The 24,056-nt window shown below is 43.4% G+C and overlaps 2 protein-coding genes across 4 annotated transcripts in view; one reads left to right on the forward strand and one right to left on the reverse strand.

Moving 5' to 3' along the window:
* Nucleotides 1-14,881: 14,881 nt before the first annotated feature.
* Nucleotides 14,882-18,855, reverse strand: LOC138635140 (zinc finger protein OZF-like). Of its 3 annotated transcripts, none has more exons than XM_069722490.1 (3): nucleotides 18,529-18,855; nucleotides 17,523-17,900; nucleotides 14,882-16,257 (listed from the first exon to the last, which is right to left on the reverse strand). In XM_069722490.1, the coding sequence occupies exons 2-3, from the start codon at nucleotides 17,707-17,709 to the stop codon at nucleotides 15,050-15,052; spliced, it is 1,395 nt and encodes a 464-aa protein (XP_069578591.1). In that variant the 5' UTR covers nucleotides 17,710-17,900; nucleotides 18,529-18,855; the 3' UTR covers nucleotides 14,882-15,049. The 3 variants fall into 3 exon arrangements, with proteins under 3 accessions (XP_069578591.1, XP_069578590.1, XP_069578589.1); XM_069722489.1 differs by having other exon boundaries at nucleotides 18,504-18,855; XM_069722488.1 differs by lacking the exon at nucleotides 18,529-18,855 and having other exon boundaries at nucleotides 17,523-18,045.
* A 4,430-nt stretch (nucleotides 18,856-23,285) lies between these two features.
* Nucleotides 23,286-24,056, forward strand: part of LOC138635133 (rho GTPase-activating protein 23-like) — a 74,346-nt gene continuing 73,575 nt past the window's right edge. Inside the window, exon 1 of the mRNA XM_069722482.1 lies at nucleotides 23,286-23,750. Within this exon, the coding sequence (XP_069578583.1) occupies nucleotides 23,742-23,750 (9 nt within the window). The 5' untranslated portion in view covers nucleotides 23,286-23,741. The remainder of the gene's footprint in view (nucleotides 23,751-24,056) is intronic.

Raw genomic sequence — 24,056 nt, forward strand, 5'->3', positions numbered from 1 at the left:
GTATATAGATCTACATTTGTATATATATATGAATATAGTAAACAAAATTTTGTAAATGTAAAAGAGCAACTGGGAATTATAACATTTCACTGCATTAAACAGCACCATCTGATGGACAGAAGCTTTCATATTTTTCAATCACAGGCATGGAAATAATCTACAAAGTCTTAAAGAGATAGTTCAGCAAAATCTTTTGTCTGTGTCTTAGGTACCTAGCTGGGGTTAGCCTAGCTTAGCATAAGGACTGAAGCAGAAGGAAACAGCTAGCACGGCTCTGACCGGTTCAGAAACACACCTGAGTGCACTTCTATCAGCACATCATGGTTACACTGCAGGAAAAGTATTATAATAACATCTGAAATCAGAATAAGATCTTTTATATAGATCTTTTAAAAATGTATTTAAATGGAATATATAGATTTAGTAACTCAGTGTTTTCCTAGACACTGTACAGCCATATTGTGAAGCTGACATGGAGAGCAGCTTAATAGTGCAGGAAGGAATATGTGAACTTCAGATGGGATTTTAACATCTGTAAAAAAATGTATAAGCTTATATTCCAACCCTAAATATATAACTGTATATGGATATGTGAGCACTATAGGTGAAAACAATCTAACTCAAGTCCTTCCTAACGTTGAACCAACATGTAATAGTTCCACTCCACTTCTTGTCCTTGTGTTTGCGCTACATGATAAATAAAGAAGTCCGTCGGGTGTCCGGGGTGCTCTCGGCCTTCCATTCGGCAGGATATTTCTGCTGGACATCTGTTTTCAGTCTGTCACAGATTGTCTGTGCTTGTTCCACTTTGCATCCTCGTAAGTGGTATTTCATACCCGCTATTCTTTCTCCCTCTCCGTCACTATCCGCACTAATAACAATCACATGTTTTATTTAGAAAGCTTTTATCAAGCAAAATCTCTAACTGCTATGAGGGAAAAGAGTTTGGTGATGAAAAGCTTTCTGTCTGTTTCCCACTGGCTCAGAAAACTGGCTGATGTTCGCAGAAGATTTGGAACGGTTTGTTTTTGGAACGGTGACAGAAAATATATCGAACCATGTTGTGAAACCATAAGCAGTGTCGAATAGTCAGCATGTCGAGTCCCACAGGTAGAAAACATGGTTACAGTTGGAGATTTCTAAAATGTAGAGATGAGATTAATGTTTGCAAATCCAAAGTGAATAAAATGTGTCCATCAGTTATCTCGGTGTTGTTAGCTAAAGTCACTCCTTCTTATTAGTTTTCTGGAGGTCCATCTGAAAATAATCCCTCATTCATTAGAAAAGAAGATTCAAGAAGACCTGGTTTTGGGGGCGTGTCTGTTTGATTGACAGGCCTGTGGTGCAGTCAGGTTACAGCTATCGGTGGGCGGGACGTAGTATCGTCAGGTTTCCAATCAGATCGGTCAGATCCACCGCTGGCTCCTCCCCCAGCTCGTCCTAATATGGTCACTTCCTGCTCCAAACCGCTCCGAACTAACGAGATGGTGACGGACAGAATCTGAACTGGAGGATTCATAACGTTCACAAACCAATGATGACATCACTGATGGTTGCTGATTGGTCCAGATGTTTGTGGTGGAGGTCTATGCCTGCCTGTCGTTCCCTGGCTCCCAACACACTCCTTCTTAATCATGTAATAGAAAATTTGATATCACTTCACAATTACCACCACAGACCCCTGACCTCCACCCCTCCTACAGGTAAACCCTGCCGGTGACTCTCCGCAGCCATCCTTCCAGGACTCTATTTAACATTTTTAAAGTCACAGGCTCCTCTCAAACTATTTATTTCTCCTTGTTTCAGCAAATTCATTGACAACTTATTTCAATGCAGTGATATACTTCATTACCCCCTGCCTTAATTTAGATGTATTCCTCATCCCCTCAGGCATTATTAATGCTGCTTACATAATGACGTAAAGATATTGCAGCTTTATGAATTAATCATTGATCCCTCTCTCCCTAACATCTGCCTGCAGTCAATTAGCTTACTGCACCTTATACTATAGTATGACTTTTTTTCACATTTAGTACGACATACTATGACTTTTTAGACTTTTTAGACTATTATGACTTTTTCTCACATTTTGGACGTGTCATCCAAAATGTGAGAAAAGTGCCCAGACAGAACCCACGCAGACACAAGGAGAACATGCAAACTCCTCACAGAAAGGCCCTGGCCCAGGATCAAACACAAAATCGTCTTGCTGTGAAGTAACAGCGGTAACCACTGCACCACTGTGCCACCTCAGGCTACAACAGCATGTCGTCCAAAATCTGAAAAAAAAAAGTCATACTATAGCATGAATTGAACACAGCATCAAGAAACAGATGCTCAACTCTGAACCTTCTTAATTACAGTAATAAAACATCTCACACCTTCATATTATTGAAGATCAGTATTTGATTGTGTTTTTTTTATCAGGATATATTTTTCAGTGTAGTCCATGAGCTTGTAGTAAAAGAACTGTCCTGGTGCTTTGCTGCTCTCAGTAGAACTGATTAATGAGGGTTTTTGCCTTGAAGGGAGCTACTGGCATTTCTAAAGGTTACTGTGTCACAGTGATGAAGTCTCCGGGTTAGATTTACTTTACAGCATCAGTGGTTCCCTGTGCTATTAATATTAATATTACAGCAGTAAAATGCAGTACGTAGCAAAAGCTGAATTTTCAATGCATGAGCTACTTGTTTGGTTGCTGGTCGCTGCAGCGCGACCGTACGATGCCGTGTGCAGCTGTTAGCAGAGAAACTGAACTAATTCAAAGGCGTGAATATTTGTGGGAACGAGGGAGAGTTTTTCAGGGTATGATAACCGTCTCGGAAAATATCTGGTAAGATGTTTCACGTGTTTCCTCCTGTGGAGACACTCTGTGTCCATATTTTCTTCAAGCGGGATATCCGTCTTCATGTTCTTTTTTAAGATATCCAAAGTTATCCCACGCTGTTTTTGATCATTTATTTTCATCGTGTCTTCTTCCTTCAGACAGCGCAGTGTTTTTGATTGTTTTTGATTCAGCTGAACTATTGAAGGAACATATCTACAACTGTAATTGTGATATTTATAATCAATATTGCAAATTTTATTATGAATGTTTTCTGGAAATTTAACTAACAATCCATTATTTATGGTCCTCACTTGGGCTGTTTCCCATGATTACTTTTAGTTTAGGTTTCTGCCAGTTATTTTTGGGATTACTCAATAAATGTCAATTTCTTCAAGCTTAATTAAAGCTTGTGAAAACCCTACAATGTTCAGTTTAAAATCATGTAAAACAAGTTAAAGCAGCAGCTAGAGACCAGCGAGTACATCATTATCAGTATCCATACTCTGATGGGGCTTAATCCAGGAGGGGCGGGGCTTATACCAGAAGTGGGTGGGAAGTAACCGTAAATTGCTTATTTAAGCCTGAGAATGATATGGGTTGATCAGAAATTGCTGCATTTATTATTTAGTAAAAAACATTCAGAGTAATATTTCTACACCACAGATATCAAAGTAATTACCAAAGATAAGGCTGTTTGTCGAGTGTGCATAGAGCAGCTGCAGTACTTAACGCCAACAGATCTACGGACTGACCTGCTAGCATCACCCAACCGGGGCGGCAGAGACGCCTGAGACCAGCAGAGTAACGTCAAGTGTTCACCTTCGTCTGACTGTTGCTGATCTTTCTGACTGATTTCTTATAGTCCTACCTAAAATTTAAGTTAGTTACGACAAATCACTCTCACAAATAGTTTTCCCTGTTCAGTCTGCTGTAGTTTTGTGTAGTTAAACAAAATAATCAAAAATATTTTAGTATACTTTGAACATCATGGTCCCTCTTTAAACCTTCATCATGTTCTTCTTCATGGTGGCAAACATGCCAACCTTTGTCAGTGTTTATGTCCTGATCAGCACACGGCAAAGTGAGGTTGGATAGTTGGACTTGTCATGCACGAATGCACTGAAGGAGAGGAGTGGAAACATCAAACTGCAGCCTCGTTTTAATGCTCAATCTGTTCGAAGTTTATGGTTGTACGGTGTCTCTTCGATGTGTATGGGCCACAGTTTGCTCAAATGTTATTGATATTAACTTTATAGGTCCATAATAAACTATTTATATTCCTGGAGGCAAACATGTAAGCGTGTAAATGTTTTAGCTGCTCAAGATGGAGCTATTTTTATAAATAACTTAAACTTTTATTCTTTTATTAGACATTAATAAAGCATCATTTGCATATAAAGACACCACCAGAGTGGTCTGACTTTAAGTCATTAATGCACGGTTAAAATAAATGAAAAAGTGGACCGAAGACGTTATCCTCTTTCTGTTGGCAGCTCTCCTCTTAATCAGCCGGCTTGTTTTCAGTTTCCTGGAGTTTGTCCTTGTTTAATGTTTTAATGACTGTTTTTAATGTTTTAATCACTGTTCTTAATTGTTTTTAAATGTCCTTTTCTTTTGCCTTGTGTTTTGATGGTTTTAATGGTTTTATGTGAAGCACTTTGAATTGCCTTGTTGTGCTCTAGAAATAAACTTGCCTTGTCTTGCCTTCCATCCCTCTGTTATATTTCAGTGCAAAATTGTTTTAAAGAAATACATTAATTAATTTCCATATCACAAAGCAGGCAAATTTATTGTTATTGTTGAGCTACAGTGAGAAAAAAAAATGTCAGGCTAGTCATAAAAAAATACTTTGTATATTATTCAGAAAACAATGTGTGTGTGTGTGTGTGTGTGTGTGTGTGTGTGTGTGTGTGTGTGTGTGTGTGTGTGTGTGTGTGTGTGTGTGTGTGTGTGTGTGTGTGTGTGTGTGTGTGTGTGTGTGTGTGTGTGTGTGTGTGTGTGGAGGGAGGGGGGGGATAGATCATTAGCCTGGTTTTCTTATTTTATTAAATAAACTGTCGGTGGGAAGTTCAGTGATTTATGCAGACAGTCCACTTCGAAATGTGCATTCAGCCTTACACTATAGTGCATTGTCACTGAAAGCGGTCAGCTGAGTGAAGATATCTTAATGAGTCCAGTAAGAGTAACGTTCTCAGAGTAACTCGGCTGAAGACATTTTATACAAACCTGATTGAAATGAGCCGATGCCAGAAATTAACCAGGAGAGTTGCGAGTTGTTGTTAATGCCTGTAGACGCTGAACACCAACACATCTGCAACACTGTGTGTAGCTGTGTGCACACAGCTAGTGTCTGTTAGAAGCCTTCATCAACACGGATATTGACACAATTACTTGGATGACACTCGTAATCGTCAAATTATCCCTACCAGATACTCGTTTCATGCCGAGGAGTCGTCTCATCGCTAAGGTTGTTGCTGGCGAAAAGGTAAATGTGAAATAAACTCTATAAGTTAGTTTAGTGGGTAATTTAGGATGATAAATATGTAGCATAAATGCATGGCCTGCCGAAGCTCACTTAACATTCGCTTACACAAGTAAACGTTTAGGCGTCAGTTTATTGGTGCCGTTCTTTGGAGAGACGGCAAGATCGCAAAGTGTCTGTTGGTATGTCACCTCGTGGAGCAGCAGTACATGCCGATCGCTGGAGGTATGGCACTTCTCCTGCTGGTATGCCCCGCCTTCTCTGGGGTGCCATGTACCGATTCCTGGCGGTGTACCAACTCCTTCTGTACCTATCCCTGGAGGCATGCTGCTCCTTTGTCACTGGTACAAACTGTCTGCTCACGGCATTTGCCACATGAAAGTGGTAGGCCGTATCGTATATGGCTACGCCATGTTACACTGGCCCCGCCCCCTGGTGCATATGTAAATTTGATGCAAGTGGCCGAGGGTTAAGCCAAGTACTGCCGTAAATTAGTTCTAATCTGTCATCATCTTTAAATCTATGGTCTTTATTTTGTTAGCATATCAGAGCGATGTAAATAACTGTGGCTTGGATATGTGCAATGATTATTTTAATGACAGTAAAGTAGTTTCATATTCTGATTGTGACTGAAATCCTGCCGCGGTGTCCAAACGTGCTTTTAGAGCTGATCTTAGATAACGGCGATAATGTTAGCTTAGTAAACAGTCTGACTAATCGATAACAGACTCACCAATGGGCAAATACTTGTTTTTGACACATTGGATTTGTGAATAAACACGATCACACATTATATCAAATCCACGTTGCTCAACATTAACCAGGTACATGTATGGCAGAATATTTATAATTGTCACATCCTGTCAAATCTGCTAATTGTCTGCATTCATTCATTCAGTTTAATTCATTTCCTGTTTTATTTTGAATCACTCACCTTTCTCTCATTTTCGACATCTTCACTTCCAGTCTCTCGTGTTTCCCACCTTCGTTGATTGTCTGCCTCGCCCTGATTGTTTGCACCCGTGTCTAATTGTCAGTGTATAAATACCTGTCTTTCCCTCGTGTCTTTGCCAGTTCCTCGTAGTTTCCATGCTCTTTGTGAGGGTGTTTTTGCTCGTGAGTTACTGAGTGTATGACCTGTGTTTTTGTTTGTTGGATTTGGCCTCTTGCCCCTTTTTGTCCCTCTGCTCAGTTGGACTGATACTCTGGTTTTGATTCACTGGAACTTGTTTTAGTACTTTTGCCTCTTACTGTTATGTGGTGGCATTATAACGGACCTAAACGCAGCATGTACAGCAGATGACTTGGGATATTATTGAGCCATAGAACAGGGTAAAAATGTCCAGTGAATCGTGCGTGAGCACAGAATCGAGTCTGAAATGTCTGAGAGCCAATAAACGGTCACTACCGGCCCCGGTTTCTCCCAGGGTTAGGGCAGGAACTCAGACAGAGTCCCTAAGGGGAGAGTGTCCCTGCAATCCTCATTGGAGTAGCTCAGGCCAAAGCAGGAATGGGCCGGTGAGCGGTGCTGAGGCAGGCTGGTCCACACTGGGTGCTGTGAGCGTCCCCGTGCTCCACACTTGCTTGGATCCGGGCGGGGTCGCACAGGCGGCAGGCAGGCAGGTGGTCTCCGAGGACTGACACTGAGCTGGAGGCTGGGCGCCTGGTGGTCTCCGAGGACTGACACTGAGCTGGAGGCTGGGCACCTGGTGGTCTCCGAGGACTGACACTGAGCTGGAGGACCTGGTGACTGAGGACTGACACTGAGCTGGAGGCTGGGCGCCTGGTGATCTCTGAGGACCGACACGACAGCGGGCCGGGTTGACTGTGTGGTTTCCTGTGGACCGACACAGGATTGCCAAGACACGTCTACTGGTGATCCGAGGAACAACGCAGGACGGGGCTTCTACCTCGCAGGTGATCTCCGTGGATCGACACTAGACGGCAGGTACGTACCACAGGTTATCAGGCCGGCAGGCACACTGGTAGAACTGCAGCAGGCGGGAGACAGACTGGGGGTCAGAACAGGAATTGCGGATCATGCAACCGGACTTACAGGACTGCAGCGAGGTACCAGGTGATGTGATCAGACAGACTGACACAGGTGGAGTGCAGGACTCGGGTTCATCTACTGCCAGGTGGCGATTACTGAACTGAGACAGCTGTGCCAGCTGATGGAGGTGTGGTAGTGGGAGGTGAGTGAAGGCGGCTGTGGACGAGTAGGTTATTGACATGCTGAAAAAAGTCAAAGCTATAATAAGATACTTTTGACAAGTAAGATTTTTTTTATTTGTAGTTCTTGAAAATACTTTCTCCATGACCTCAAAATGAAGGTGAACAAATAAAGGTAAAGAATACAAATAATTTGTACTATTTATTCAAATTAGGTGTATAATTATAAATGTATGTCTGCAGTATATAAATAAACTCAGTGATCACCAACCTAAATAATACCACAATAAATGCAGTACAATAAAAAAAAATACACTATATACATGCATACAAATCCAAGTTCCAAATATAATAACAATAATGAGAATATAATATTTGAAGCAGCAAGTGGTTAGCTGGATCATGGAGGCAGTGGTACAAAACCATTCTGGAAACGACGAGAGGAGAGAGACAAGGAAAACTAAAATAAACTACGAGAGAGATGACAAGTTAGAAACATTAATTATTGTAATATGGATGTGTAGAGAGGGAAAGGGAGCAGAGGAGCTTGGTGGGGGAGAAGAAACTACAACACGAGCATTTGTCCGTGCTCTGCAGTGCCCAACAGCAGCGTGTTCAGGACAGATTGTGTCCTGTCCAGTGTGTGGTGATGGCTGCAGAAACCAGAATGAGGTGGATCGCTGTAAATCCCTCACAGCTGTCCTCTTTACCCATCTACGATACATCATGGATGGATGGACCAATCACCTTTTGTAAGTGTGCACTATGAAAAACCTATTGGAGAACATGAATGTTTTTACTTATTTAGGGCTGAAAATGACTTTTTGCTCATTTTGTGTATAGCGGGATGAAGTTAACCGCTGACATGAGCATCTTTGAGACGGGGAAATTCATAGACCAGCATCATGAGGCCCTTTTTGGTGTCTGGGAACGGCCTGTTAAGAAGACAAGAGCGGTTGATGAAAGTTATCAAAGAAGGAACAAAATGCAGAAGCTGGTGTGATTTTACTGATGTTGGAAATATTTTTGCAACTTTCATGATCAAACATTTTTGTTCACAAGTGATCTAATATTAAAAATTAACTGGCCGAACATGCACAACCAGCTTTTCTTTGAATGCCTCAGCGCATGCATGGTTTTATTCTAACTAAAAATAACAATATCTGAGAGCATAATTAAATACTCTCAGCTGCTTGAAAGCGTCGGTGAAATCACTTGTTTTAATGTGTGGATGAAAAGTGGGTTGTAAGCGCTTCACATTGAGGTTATCTTTCCCTGCTGTACCTAATAGGCCCATTTACATTGCATATGCACTCAAAGGTCACTATGGTTTTCCAGCCGATGAGACATCGGGGGTGCATTCAAATAGTCCAAAGAATTAGCTCTATTTATTGACCCCACGGGAAAACGTCATGACGTCAAGGAAAGATGAGAAGTAGAATTCATAAGGACTTGGGAAAAGAGAACCGCTGTGTTCAGAGGATCCGACTCTTACACCAGGTTACGTAGTTATGCGATGGCAGATGTTAAAGACGTGACCTGCATGGTGAAACTACAACGTTCAGAAGATGAACTACAAAAAGCATCTTGGACACTTTGTCCCGCGTGTGTCACCGTGTTGTTTCATGCAGGCTGAATAAACATGAACATCTTCACTCAAAGTCACAAAGCTCAATAACAGGCTTCAAATAAATGAATAGACTTAATCAGCTCAGATCTGCTGTGTGTGCAGCTGATAATCATTTTATTCATCCAGTTCATCTATGATTCCCTTTCATGTGAAGCGTTATTGATCAAAGAGAGTTGGTTATGGGAGCGCATCAATGCTCACAATAATACAGCAGACCTCCTGCTGTGAGACTGAAACAGAAATCTCTCCATAATTAAACACTGACATGACAGGAAAACATGTCGGACTTTAGTAAACAGATCAGACTTTTACAAACAGTAAAATAAAAATATCCCGACAGCTGTCATTAATACTCAGCCTCACTGAGAGGACGGATGCTGAGGATCAATAATTTACCTGCAGCTGATAAACTGAGTCTGTAAGACAGCTCACCTGTGTGACGTGGAAAAGGTTGCTTCATAGTGATCCATCTGCTCTCTGTGTCAGGCAGATTCATTCATGAAGTTACTGACGTTGTTCTCGTGCGTAAATGCGCACAACTCTGTCTGTGGACTCGCTGGTCTGGAGAAGCTGTAGGTCGGCCTGTAAAGATCTCTAACGAGGAAGGACTCCTACAAACAGCTGCGAGCAGCAAACTAAACTTAGGAAAGTTGTGTTTTATGGACATTTCTTTTTGTAAAAATTTTAAATTGGAGAGCAACAAAGCGGTAAGAGAGCAACATGACAGATGAAAGATGTTCAGTGATTTCAGGATGATCTGTGTGAACCTTCCACGACTAAAGGCAGAAAACTGATATGTTTTTGCTCTCCGTAAACTTAGGTTTGGTGCTGAAATGTGTGAAAATCCCGACGTTCACGTTCAGTCTTCGTCCCGACGTTCAGTCTTCGTTCTGACGTTCAGCTGATGTTCAGTCTTCGTCCTGACGCTCAGCTGATGTTCAGTCTTCGTCCTGTGATCAGAAAGTGATCATCTGTACCATGAAGCTGTTTTTTCCAGGAGGTGGTTGCTCTCGTTCAGCCTCCTGTCCTCATATTTATCCACATAAATGCTAATTATATGCGCATCATATTTTAAGCGTCAAATGTACAACTTCAAATATCATCATTGCTGAACGGAGAAATGATGTGTCGCCATAAATGTTGCGGCCTCAAGGAATTGTGGGACGGTGTTATCTCCTATCCTTTCCCACAGGATGGTCTGGTGCATCCTCTGCTAAAGGAGATAAAATAGGAAGCATTGAAGCTCCTTTCCTAAGCATTTGAAGAATTTGAACAGCTCTTAATATGGCTGCCACTTATTTACTTCCGGGTCACGTCACTCACTGAGGAACCTTCCTATTCGAACTATTGGACTATTCGAACCCAGGGAGTTTTACAAGTAGCTTTCTCTGCTTGCTGGTGAGACTGCACTTCATTCAAATTCTTTAATATTTAACTTCCCTCAAGTGTGTCTTCCAAAATCCGGCCATTTGTCGACAAAAATATTGAATCGCAACCAAAACCTGCAGTGATTTCAGCTTGACATGTTGGTTTTGGTGACAAACCTCTGGTCTGCCATTTGAGAGGTGGACGCTGCAAGCGCCCGGCCCCTGGTACCACTATGGGATCTGTCAGTGGTGCTGGACGCCCTCTCCCACCACCCTTTCGAGCCTACGGAGGTGGTCGGGATGAAGTTCCTCTCAATTAAGACTGCTCTGCTTTTGGCTCTAACCACTGCCAGGTGAGTGAGTTGACTTGCAGGCTTTGTCCATCCACCCTTCCTGTTTGCACTTCTCCCCGGGGCTCACTAAGGTGTGTTTACAGCTTTTGTGCCGATGGTGGTGGAGTCATCGTACAGTGCTTTCCATTTTTTTTTTTTTTTGTATTCACTTTATTAATCCCCGAGGGGAAATGTCTTCACTACAGCAGGGGGGCTCTCAGGGGGGAGATGCTGCAGCAGGCTGCCACTAGCGCGGCGCCAGGTAACCTGACCTGAGGTGCATGTTTTTGGATGATGGGAGGAAGCCGGAGAACCCGGAGAGAACCCACGCAAGCACAGGGAGAACATGCAAACTCCTCACAGAAAGGCCCAGGACCGGATTCGAACCCTGAACCTTTTTGCTGTGAGGTGACAGTGCTAACCACTGCACCACCGTGCCACAATGGAGGGCCAGAAGCTTAACGCGTTATGCCCCGAGCGGGCGCTGAAGGTTTACGTGAGTAGAACAGCAGAACTCGGGAGATCTGATCAGCTGTTTGTGTCCTGGGCCACTCCTCAGAAAGGTAAACCACTGTCCCGCCAGAGATTATCCCACTGGATCGTGGAGGCCATGTAGGTGTAAGAGCTCTCAGCCTCCTCCGGGGTTGATTCTACCAGGAGCTACCAGGAACCACATCATGGGCTCGGTTCAGGGTGCCAGTGCAGGATATCAGTACAGCTGCGAGTTGGGCCACGCCTCACACTTTTGTGCATTTTTACATGCGAGACGTGGCACAGCCATCACTGGCTCCTGCGGTGCTGGGTACTTCTCGTGTACATGGTAAATACGAGCCCATTTGAACGCAGCGTCTCTCCATGCCCACCTCACCTGCTGCCAGTTTTCCAATCAGTCCAGCTGCATTCACTCAACCAGGATTTATTCTCCCTGCCTCAAACTTCAAGCTGCCGGATCGTTATGTCTCGATCACATGTCTGTGCTGCTCAAGTCTTCTGCTTAAATCTACTTTTTAATTTCCTCTTGTATCTTTTTTTAGTGGCTGGATTCTTCTTTTCTTTTCCATTTGCTTCTCTGTCGTGTGTTTAGGTCCTTCCTCGTGTCCAAATTGTGACACCTGTTACTTGAAAGTCACAGAGCTCAGTTAAAAGAGGACATTTGGGCAAAATGACTCGCCTTTTCAGTCTGGGGAGTTTTATAGAACAGGTGGGAGCTTGTTTTTTTTTTTTAAGTTTGCACTTTGAGTCAACAATACTTTTCACAACAAATGAGCCCACTTCAACTTTCAATATTCTATCATGTCATTTAATGATGATAATAAATAAGTAGTTTCATTTTGAGGTACCATCAAAAGTAATGGAATTAAAGTAAAAGATAATTACTGAGATTGCAGGCAGTGAAATGAAACCTCTCTGTGTCAGAGGGTCTTGTACTAATGGGTTTTCTCACCAGGTGCATTGACCACTGGGAGTATGCGTTTTAGAAGGAACAATCTGTCTCACGTTGCCATCTAGTGGACTCTGTGGTGTGGACTAAGTGCAGTAAGCTATGACTACATGCATTTCTTTGTTTAACGAGCTACAAAATATGTTTTCATGATTGGCTGAACCTAAAATGAAATATTATCTGATAGAAATTGAATCAAATTATTATGAGTGAAGACCTTACTGGTTAGGCATAGTAGGTTTCTCTCTCTTCACCTTCAAAGGTATTTGAGTTTGTTCAGTTGAACTGTTAATAACCACAGCAAATGGTTTAGTCATTGTTGAGCCAAAATAATTTCATTCAAGAGATTTACAATGAACTCCTGGATTTAGGGGATCACAGCGAGCGACCAGCGGCCTGAACATGGCATCAGCTGTGATACACAACACAAAATAAAAGTATCAGCTGACGCCATGTCTTTCAGGCTATTTTCTCATCGATACCATGTCGTCTGAAAGTGGGATTAGTTGGTCGAGTCATAACATTTTTCAAGGTTTTGTTTGGACATTTTGTTTTTATTCGACAGGAAACATGGGAGCAAGGAGGATATGCAGCCATGAGTGGAGTATGGAGGTTACAGCTTTGTGTTACTGCATGAGTCTCAACCATGAGGCACTGGTACATCTCAGTGGACACACTACTGGACAGTCACATGACCTGACTGGATGTGTCTTTGTTTGTGTATTTCCAACCTGATCAGTTTTCTACATTTCATACATCCCTTGTTTACTGTGGTGTTGGGATGGAGCCACGTGGTTACGCTGCATCTGCATTCACACCCTATATTAACGTGTCTATCCATCTTTCTTTTAGCACACTTTTTTTATAAGTTCAAATAAAAATGGATCTCTGTGACCACAGTATTGAGTGTAGAAATGTTGCCTGGGACTGGATTGTCCACTTTCAATCCTTCTTCCAATATGATGTTCTTAAGACACAAATATCTTTTTGAACCCAGTGAACAGACTCCATGATACCATCAGTTTGGTTATACACTGGGATTTTTATATTTTATGTAGAAACATATTTCTCACACATTTTGGCAAAATATAAACTTACAAAACAAACATACAGAATAAATTAATATTTTGAAAGCAAGAAAACTCAGGACTACATGGCATTGGTGACATTTAAATACAGGCCTCACAAAATTAAAAGAATAATTCAACCTTTGGTTTCAATTGCTACAGATTTATTGGTTTTCACTGCCACTAATCAGAGAGGTGTTACCTGTAAAATAGTTACATGACATTAAGGACAGTATGAAGGAAGTGGCATCGGAGTTTCAGAAGAAAACTGAATCCATCTCACCGTTAGCCATTTTTAATGAATGAAGCCAGGCAGCAAGAAGATGAGCTGTTTCTAAATCCCACCAACCAGCTGCTGTCATCACTCAGGGAACACAGAGCTTCCAGTTATATTCATGATCTTCATCAGAAGATGGAGATGCTCAGGTGTCATGGACTAGTAGATGAACACGTCCATTTTGATCTGTGACTCAGAAGTTGACAGTGGAAGTTAATTCTTGACCTTGAGGTTATTTCAAACTTTGACATAACTCTGGGTTGAAGAATGAGTCAACATGATGCTGAATCTGAGCAGCTTTGAACAGATCTTTCAGCTTCTCAACGGTTGATAGTACTCCTGTTTAACTCAGTGGACCTTCCTCAGTACGACAGCGTCGTTAAGTTGTGGAAACCTCTTTCAGATTGACTCTAACTGACCCGACAAATGTGGAACATCGGCTCCTTTGCACTGACTTTACCAACAGCTGTGGCGTCGCACACCGGCAGGATCCTCACTGACTCGAAGGCGACACAGCAGCACTGACTTTATTTATTATTCCATCTTCTGAGGCATTACTGAGATCTAATGGCGGCCTCACTAACTCAACACCTTACAGCACAGTGAACAGGTGAGCTGCTGCTCAGACAGTTTCTACTGGGAAGTCAGCGGGATGAGTCCAGCTCCATCAGAGCTGGCACTACTCCTCTTCATTTCCAAAATAAAATCCAATAATCATCAGATATTTTCCTAGTGCGTCAAGTGGATTATTACTGGGACTTTTAGGAGTCAACCAAAGCATTATTTTTATACTTGGCCCTTAAGTTACTGGAGATACTGTACACCTATGGTTATATATGCATTCAGTATTTCTTCCTTTTAATTTGAAAAGTCACTGCATTCAGCCAAACTGCGGTGTAACTTTGATCTCTCACTCACTCAGTGACAGACATGATATTATATTACTATATATTATAGCTCCGCCCCTCTGTTGCGGTCCAGACAAAAATATTGTATTTATGTTATTTACCTAGCAGCTCCGCTGTGTTTGTGTCCTCTGATCTCTGTGTCTCACTGTGGGCGGAGCTCCACCTCTGCTGCACTGACACTGTGTGGAGCAGACACAGGTGGAGGGAGCGAGGAGAGACTGTCCATTTATTAATCAATCACGTTGGTAGTGTTGTTCTCTCGGATAGATTAAAAAAAAAAAAAAAACTCCTGGAGGGGACTGATTTTCTTTTCTTTACTTCTGTAATGGACACTTACTCAATTTGGGATATCACTCTTTCAATTATCGCCAACACAAGGAAGGTGAGTGGAATTTATTGTTTGAAACAGCTCACAAAAATGACATTTAGGAGATCAAGCAGCATTCCTCTAATCAGTTTCCTCTACAGTTTTCACTGGGACTACTTTCTGCTGAAGAAATAAGCCCTTTAAAAAAAACTGTCCACACTTGGACTGATCGCCTATAACTAGCTGTGACTCAGCATGTGACAGTCAAAGGAGGCTTTCTGACTGAAGCTGCAGCTGCACTCTCTGCACTGATACGGTTTCACGCTGGTGTGCTTCCTCATGTGAACCACCAGGTTTCCCTTCTGAGCGAAGGACCTGTGGCACTCCTGGCACTGGTAGGGTCTCTCTCCCGTGTGAATCCGGGTGTGATTCACCAGGTCGGACTTCTGACAGAAGTTCCGTCCGCAGAACCTGCACTGATAGGGTTTGTCCTCCGTGTGCATCTTCACGTGTCGTATTAAAGTCTTGGTCAAGGAGAAACATTTGGTGCAGCACGGACACTTGTAGGGTTTCTGAGCCGTTCCTGCTTCGAACTGGACGATGAGCTCGGGGGATTTTCCCGAAGGTTTCCTGGGCGGGACGTTTCTGACATCCAGATGTTCGGGCTGCTTGTCGTCTGCGTCCTGCTCAACCGCGTTCACTGAAAAGAGTCGCTGCTCATCGGCTTCGGCTTTAATCTGATCCACTCTGAGTGCAGCGGAGGAGTCTGTATCAGCAAAAGTCTGGATCTGATAAAGACACAAAGGCTGCAGAGACTCCTGGTCAAACTCGCTCTTATCGTAGGGAGGGACAGCGAGTGGAAACGAGGAGACACCAGAGTCAGCGTGTCTCAGCTGCAGCTCTGACTCCATCTTTCTGGCAGGTGTCAGGTGACTTTCTCCTCTCAGATTTTCACTAAAACGCACATACGGTGTGTCCTGAGTGTGTGTCTGTCTGTGAATGAAGAGGCTGTCTCTCTGCTCGAAGCTCCTCCCACAGTCGTGGCACTGGTCCGGTTCGGTGTCTTTATGTATCCTGGTGTGAATGATGAACTCGGCCTTGCTGCAGAAGTAGCGGTCGCAGGACCGGCACCGGTAAGACGAGGACTTGTCCTCCGGGTGCTTTTTGACGTGTCGCCCCATCGTCTTCTTGGAGGAGAATCTGCTCGGGCCGACGGGACATTGAAACGGTTTCTTCACTTTGAGGATTTTCAGCGGCGTGTTCAGGTCCTGCTCCTGCTTCACATCGTCTTCCTCGCAGTCATCGTCGTCGGTGGCGGGGGAGGAGGGGGAGTCTGTCAGCTCTGTGGGCAGCGACGCGGTGCTGTTATCTGCTTCCTCCCAGCTCACACTGACGTTCACGCTGGCAGGAGGCTGCTGCTCATCTGGAGCACACATCTGGAAAGAGTCTGAAACAGAGGAGGACACACTTCAAAAATTGAAGACAGTTTTTAGGGCTGCTTTTGAAAATGTAACTTAACTGCAACATACAGTAGGAGCTTATAAAGACCTTCAAACCCATTGTCTGCTCTGACACTACGCTGCCATGGCAACACATTCATTGGCTGAGAACATCCCGTCAGATGTGAGCTGCAGGCATCAACTGACACAACACTACATCTTCTCCAAACTTCATACATATCGTTTGACTCGAGGTTGATTTTCTGGGACGGCTCTACGTTCCCAGTCGCCCTCCATTAAAGAGGTTTACTGCTCGCTGCAGCGCTGCGGCTCCATCTCACCATCTTTGTTAAATACGACGTTTTTATGTACCAGTTTACGTCGAGTTGTTGAAGCCTTTTTCTCTGAGAGTGAACTCCACAAGCATTAATACTGCAGCGTTCACCTCTAAATTATTCATTTTTGGGACCCCCAATTACATTTAAATTCATTATAAAATACATATTGTATTCATGATTTCATCTTTCCCAAAGTCTGCATGAAAGTGCCGTTTAATAAGACACAGACGGTCTCTACCGACTCCAGAGCGTGATTCATAAAACACTTTTCAGTTCTAAAGCATGACTGAAAATAAAGTCCAGAGCATGAGGAGATCTTTTCTTCCTACGTTAATGTGTTCAAAACAACTTCTTTGAGACACTTTCACTAAACCCTGACAGAACAACCATCATATCAACTTTATTTCTCAAACACAGCTGGTGCTGCTGGAGAGTGTTTGGCTGGAAGAATAAATCTGACATTGAGATATTCAAACTTCATCAGACTTTAGTAGAGCAGAGTTGTGCAAACTACTGCATGACATCCACTCTTACTGGGTGGAATGAATCTTTATAAACTCTCCAGCACCATTGTTTTAAAAGTTGATTGTAGTATTTTTACTGCCTGTGTCCATCTGTGGTGTGAGGACTGTCAGCTGAGGGTTTCATGTTGACCTACTGGAATAAGAAGTTTGCAAAGAGAAGAGTTGAGTGCACATTCGGATCAGATCTGTTACGGCTGCCATGTAATGCAGCAGAGGTCAGCGTTAGTGAATGGGAGGATGAGATCCTCTGAGATACGGTCCAGTTTCCAGCCTACTGTACATAAATCACTGACCATTAGGAAATACTTCTGTTACTAAATATATTAATAACCTTCAGCATCAACCTCTTCAGTCCTTTCTGTGTGTTTTAATTTGCTCCACGTCACGATTCCCTCTTAAAGACAAGCTGACCTTCACTGTGTGACTTGGCGACATCCAGCAGTCTGCGCTGGCTGTCCACCACCCACTTCGAACAGGACATCTCCTCTTCGTGCTCTACAACCGTCCTCTCAACGATCCTGAAGATCTCCTCCGCGGCCGCAGACAGACACTCGCTGACGAGCGCTCTCAGCAGCTCCATCTTCGCCGTCTTCACCATGCTGAGGTGGGTTTCGCAGCCCGAGTACGAGGACGGGAGCGTTTGAGAAGTAGACGCGAGCCCTCGGGTCCCGCTGATCGCGCCACGGCTCGACCTCAGCTTTCTGTCGTCCTCTGATGCCACCTCACTCTGGCCGTGTGAGGAGACGACATCACATTCAGCAGCAGGACTCAGGAAAGGCAGCTGCACATCTGAAAGACAAACAGTGACATCAAGGTGGCATAAAGCGAGATGTGGCGAAGCAGCCCAGAGCAATCGCTTGCCTCCGCATGAATGGAAACTGCTGCTGTAACTGTTCATAGGAGGGCTGGTTCATGAGGAGACGTGCACGGCCTGAAATAAAACAATAAAACAATAAAACAAAGATGACAGAGGGCAATGAAAGGAGCTGCTGCAGCCTCCTGCTGTCACTTCCACACTGACTGAGTGTTTTCCTGCAGACAACGACCCCTGGAGTCTGTTCAGACCTCCTGGTGAGGAGTCTGTTCAGACCTCCTGGTGAGGAGTCATCACACGAAACACCGTGAAGACTTGTGTAGCTGTGGGTCGTTGGTTGAATACATGAAGAACTCGGTTTTTAAGATGGGATTAGTTTTAATGCTGCTGTCTAATCATCAGATAAACGTGTATTTGTACGTAACAAGTTGTCCTGTCTTTACTACACCGGTTATATTTGCTGCTTTGTTCATCTGTTAACAAACGAGGAAACACTGAAGTCCAAGAAGCTGTAAGTTGTGGTGTAGTTAGCACTTCTCTCGACCAGTGCTTGCAAGAGATAACTTCTTCTAAATCACCCGAAAGAGCAGGAGGAGTGCTGACCAGACTTCCGTCCGCCGAGACGACCGATGGTGACTTGAAGCGCTCAGCCTGTCCACGGTCACGTGTTCTCGTCTTGTCCCTGCTGCTAAACTACAAGAGGTAGCTTAGCTGAGGCAGGCTAGCAGGCTGAGCTCGGACTGAATCTGCTAGCCGTCGGACAGGTCTGCTGTTTTTATTCAAACCCAGCCGCCATGCTGAGTACTGAATGCTCCGGACCGTAGAGAGTGAACCCGGAGTGATAGCAGCGGCCGTCCGACTCTGGTACGGACAGACGTGCTAATACGGCCGAAGGTCCTGGAAGATCCCTTCAGCCGTCTTCTTTCCCATTCTCCCCGTGCTCTTTTGTTAGCATTGTGTTACCAAATGGGAAAACAAAGAACTTACAGTAAATAAAAAATGAGGAACACTGCAGTGTATTCTGCTCGTAAAAGAACACCGAAAGAACAGGAAAGACAACCCGTGAATGTATCTTTCAGGACCTTCGCCTGGGTTACGGCCCCTACCGTAATTACACTGGTGGAGGGGCAGGTGGGAAACGGTTTTGCAGCTGTAAACATATTTTGTCTACGTGCAAACAAATTGTGTGCACACAGATATACTTTACACGTGCAAAACGTTGTTGTGCCTGTACGAAGTCTGAAAGAGGGACCGACAAATGTCCTACTTTTGCGTGTGACCCTGAAGTTACAGACAAGAACTACAAAATCACGGACGAACTTTGACCCTGTTGCTGACCAGCCAATCAGGAGGCAGAGCCAGAGGTGAACTCTTCTGGGAGACAGGTGGACTCTGTGAAAATGAACTGTTAACTCCAAACAAAAATGAATTGTACAAAACGACTGTCCATTTTCCAATTTATAACATTACCATTAAACCCCACCAGAGGGAGATACCGGCCGAGTGAGGGAGAACGAGGGAGGTCCAAAAACGATCACCTCCTCTTGATTGACTGACTGACCTCAAACTCCTCCAAACCTAACCTTTTCAGAGTGTACAAAGGAATTAAAAGAGCATTGTCACCTGTTCTAAAGACGATTAAAGTCATATTAACAGGAATGTATGCATTAACTTTAATTATTGTAACCAACTAGTCACACATCAATAAACAGTATTTCGGCTCCTACATTATTTCAGCTGAGTTCTCGTCTCATCCCCAACCTGTAGTCCCTTCCAGAAGGCAGAAGTGAAACAGGTTGGGTCCAGGATGGAAGTGGTCCTTGATTATAGTTCTATTTATTACATCATAAATAAAAGCTATGTTCAGAAATATGTTTGAAAGCATCCTCAGAGTAAAAAGTGACAGGTCCAGATGCCCTGGTGGTCCAAATCTTAACCCTAACCCATGTGTTTCAAACCCTAACCCTAACCAATGTGGTAACCAATGTGGTCCAAACCCTAACCTGAACCCATGTAGTCCAAATCCTAACCCATGTGGTCCAAACCCTAACCCTAACCCATGTGGTCCAAACCCTAACCTGAACCCATGTAGTCCAAATCCTAACCCATGTGGTCCAAACCCGCCCGAACCATAACCCATGTGATCCAAACCAAATCTGTCATGTAAAACAGATTTGACAGAACGACTGATTTAAAATGTGTCAGATATGTTACAGGATTTGTTTGCCCTGTTGTAGTTCATGTTTTGTACACCAGAGGGAGCCATCGACCTTACAGAGTTTCTATCCTGAACATTTTCTCTGATATTACTAATACTGATAAACTCAATTAAACCCAATCACACAAACTAGCAAAGTGTTAAAAGTCAGATGAATTGTTAAAGTTTGTGTTCTGGGCTGTGACGTCCAGCAACAACCCTTCAGACAAATAAGTGTGATGGGTTTTTACTGTCTGTGAGCACTAACTTCTGGTCCAACATGCAACCAGAGAAGAGTTTGTGCAGTGGAGAGCAGCGGGCCGCTGTGAGTGGATGGTGTGCCCGTTCCTGTTGTTGTGGGGTGGGAGTTTCCAGCTATACAGCTCAGGGGAAACACCACAGGATGTCCTCTTCCTCATTCCTCAAGGATAGAATGACTCCGTGGAACATGTGTGTGTCCTGGTCTATTTATTGTGTGTGTGTTTCTATTAGAGAATAGAGTTGTAACATGTTTCTACTGTCAATCTGCTGTGATTTCTGTCGGTTGCATTAAATAGTCAGTGTCTCTCCTTCTTTATGGATTACATCGTTACTGTACAAGTGATCAGGACTGTATTACTTTTCTAGAGAAGCCCTTCAAGGCTGTTACAGAATTGTTTAATGATTTCACACATTACTGCATAATTATGGTTATTTTAGTAAAAGTGAAAGTATTGAATTTTACTGTAAAATGGTCAAACCAACTGCACTAAAATTCGATCCAAAAAGACCATCTTCCATGTTCTTACAGTATAGTTTTTAATTAAAGCTGCTGCACTGGTTCAGAAATCAAATTCAAATGCAAAACTGCAGAAACAGTTTCTGTGCACAAATGTCACAGGAACACTGCACAGTAAGTGATCAGGTTTGTTTTAAATTTCAGAGCGTCTTTGTGTTCGATTGGCCAGCGGTGGGGTCTCAGGCCACCAGCAGGTTTTGTTTTTACAGGTGGTCTGATACAGAATATTATGTGAACTCGGCAGAAAAACATTTCGTAACTCATCCTGACTCACTGGTCAAACAATCATTTCTGACAGCAAAACTCACAAGGATTTAAATATCTGCATGGTTTTGTGCAAATATTAAATAAATAAATTCAGACTTGGTATGGAAATTCTTTTATTTTTGTAGCTTTGATCACAAAGGTTCTATCAGTAATACTCACCATGTTAGTTGCTGAGATCAGCAACTTTTCTGTAAAGAAGTCAAATGGGTCAAGACCACAGCTGGATATAAAAGAGTTCGTAGCTTCAGGTCTGAAAAATGGTTCTGATCCAGGAGTGTCTTCAGCTGCAATACCAGCGAGTGCCACTAGAGGTCGGCTCCAAAAAGCCTCCGGCTCCATAGACTCCCATTCAACTTCTCTCATCAAATCCAAAGTGAATAAAATGTGTCCATCAGTTCTCTCGGTGTTGTTAGCTAAAGTCACTCCTTCTTCTTAGTTTTCTGGAGGTCCATCTGAAAATAATCCCTCATTCATTAGAAAAGAAGATTCAAGAAGACCTGGTTTTGGGGGCGTGTCTATTTGATTGACAGGCCTGTGGTGCAGTCAGGTTACAGCTATCGGTGGGCGGGACGTAGTATAGTCAGGTTTCCAATCAGATCGGTCAGATCCACCGCTGGCTCCTCCCCCAGCTCGTCCAAATATGGTCACTTCCTGCTCCAAACCGCTCTGAACTAACAAGATGGTGACGGACAGAATCTGAACTGGAGGATTCATAACGTTCACAAACCAACGATGACATCACTGATGGTTGGTGATTGGTCAAGAAACATCAACAGTCAGTCAAACCAGACTCCAAACTTATCTTAAAAGTACAATTTTAATAAAATACTGTCAGCTGTAAACATCAATTAGAAGTGTTTCCTGTTGACTACATACAATCTTCCAGTAATGAGCATCATTACCATCACTTCAGGTGCACTCACCTTCAGTTTCACCTCCAAATAAAGAGATTTAGTCACCCTGGATAAACAGTTGGCTGGATTACAATCAGTCTGATCGAGTTACTCGCCCTACTTGTTTGTAATGATGTTGCCATGTTTTCAGATCTCAGCAACGACTTCTCATGATCTGTCGAAATAATGTACAAGATGTTGTTTTGCCTCATCAAGCTGTAACACAAAAAATAGTAAATAAACATCAGCATTCAGTTGGAGTCGTGATTCTCCTGAACTCTCTCTCTCTAAACCTTTACCCAACTAATCTCATTTTAATATTCACTCTCTGTTTTATCTCTGTTTTGGTCTCCACCAGCTCCTGCTATATACGTCAGGTTGTTAAGCAGCTTTTTCTGATATTTCTTGCTCTGCATGTGAACGATGAATAAATGTTGTTGATGTGAGCAGTTGACAACTACAGAGTTGACAGTTTGCTTTTTTACTCTGAAGTACCTTTAGGTTAGGTTAGGTAGTTACTTTATTAATTATTAAGGGGACATTTTTTTCACTACAGCAGCATACAGAAGCAATAGATAATAATAGAATAATAGAAAAGCAATAAAATAGCAGTAAAAAAGTATAAAATATAAAATGCACAGAATATACAGTATATGCAGTACAGTATATAGCTATATATACTATATACAAACAACCAAGAAACACAGTCAACAGTGTTATACTTTACTTTACTCTGAAATCTTTGAAATCCTACAAATCTTTACCTTAAAATTGTTCCTTATCATAAAGAGAAAATCCTAAACACATTTAATAACAATAATAATAATAATTCCTCTTTGTGCTTCACTTTGCAGGAGGGAACCAGCCGCTTCACTTCCTGCCTCAGCAGCGATCGTTGGAGATGTAGGAGGCTCATAGGGAGGCATGGTGAAGGAATGAGTGCGACAGCTGCCGGGGGAATCCTACTACACCATCAGGTCACATGGTACACAGAGACACACTCTATCCCTCTGATCCCTCCACCCCCCACCCCCTCTCCACGCTGTCTCTGCTAATGCTGTGTACAGTGAGGGAGGGCAAAAAAGCAGGAGGGTTTTAGAGGAAGCAAGAGGGGGGGGGGGAGCAGCTGACAGAGAGAGAGAGAGCAGAGCGAGGAGGAGGAGGAGGAGGAGGAGGAAAAGGAGAGGCAGCCAGCGGAGTGAGCCCAGATTACAACCAAGACTGGAGCGTGCAGGACAGAAATAAAGAGACAGCAGCTCCTCTTGCAGTCGATGCTGGTGTCAGAGGAGAAGAAAGAGGATCACACAGAGGTTGGGAAAAGAAGGAGAGGAGGAAGAACCAGACAGAGGAGGAAGAGGAGGGCTGTGAGCCAACGTTTCAGAGGACCTGTTGTCACAGAGGAGGAGGAGGTGATGTGTGTGTCAGCGTGCAGTTTGCAACACAAGTGATTCAACACTGAGGAGTGTGAAGTGAAACTCAGCAGCAAGACCTGAACATCATCTACTGAGACCTGAACATCATCTACTGAGACCTGAACATCATCTACTGAGACCTGAACATCATCTACTGAGACCTGAACATCATCTACTGAGACCTGAACATCATCTACTGAGACCTGAACATCATCTACTGAGACCTGATCTGAGGGTTCACAAGCCATGACCAAGTCCTGCTGAACACCATGGCGCAGGTGAGGACACACACACACACACACACACACACACACACACACACACACACACACACACACACACACACACACACACACACACACACACACACACACACACACACACACACACACACACACACACACACGGCTGTGGATGTGTTTGAGGATGACTACTGTAACGGGGCTTCTGAACACGTGCTGATGGAGTTCTGCAGAAGTTTTGTCATCTCTTTGACGCTCCTGCCGACTCACACAACAATACACACAGTATTACACACAGTACACATAATAGGGAGACACGTATGTGAACACAGGTGTTATTCT

Source organism: Brachyistius frenatus, unplaced genomic scaffold (assembly GCF_029030835.1).
Source record: "Brachyistius frenatus isolate BFR_SWC_R1_liver_20210118 unplaced genomic scaffold, ASM2903083v1 Contig_293, whole genome shotgun sequence".
Lineage (NCBI taxonomy): Eukaryota > Metazoa > Chordata > Actinopteri > Embiotocidae > Brachyistius > Brachyistius frenatus.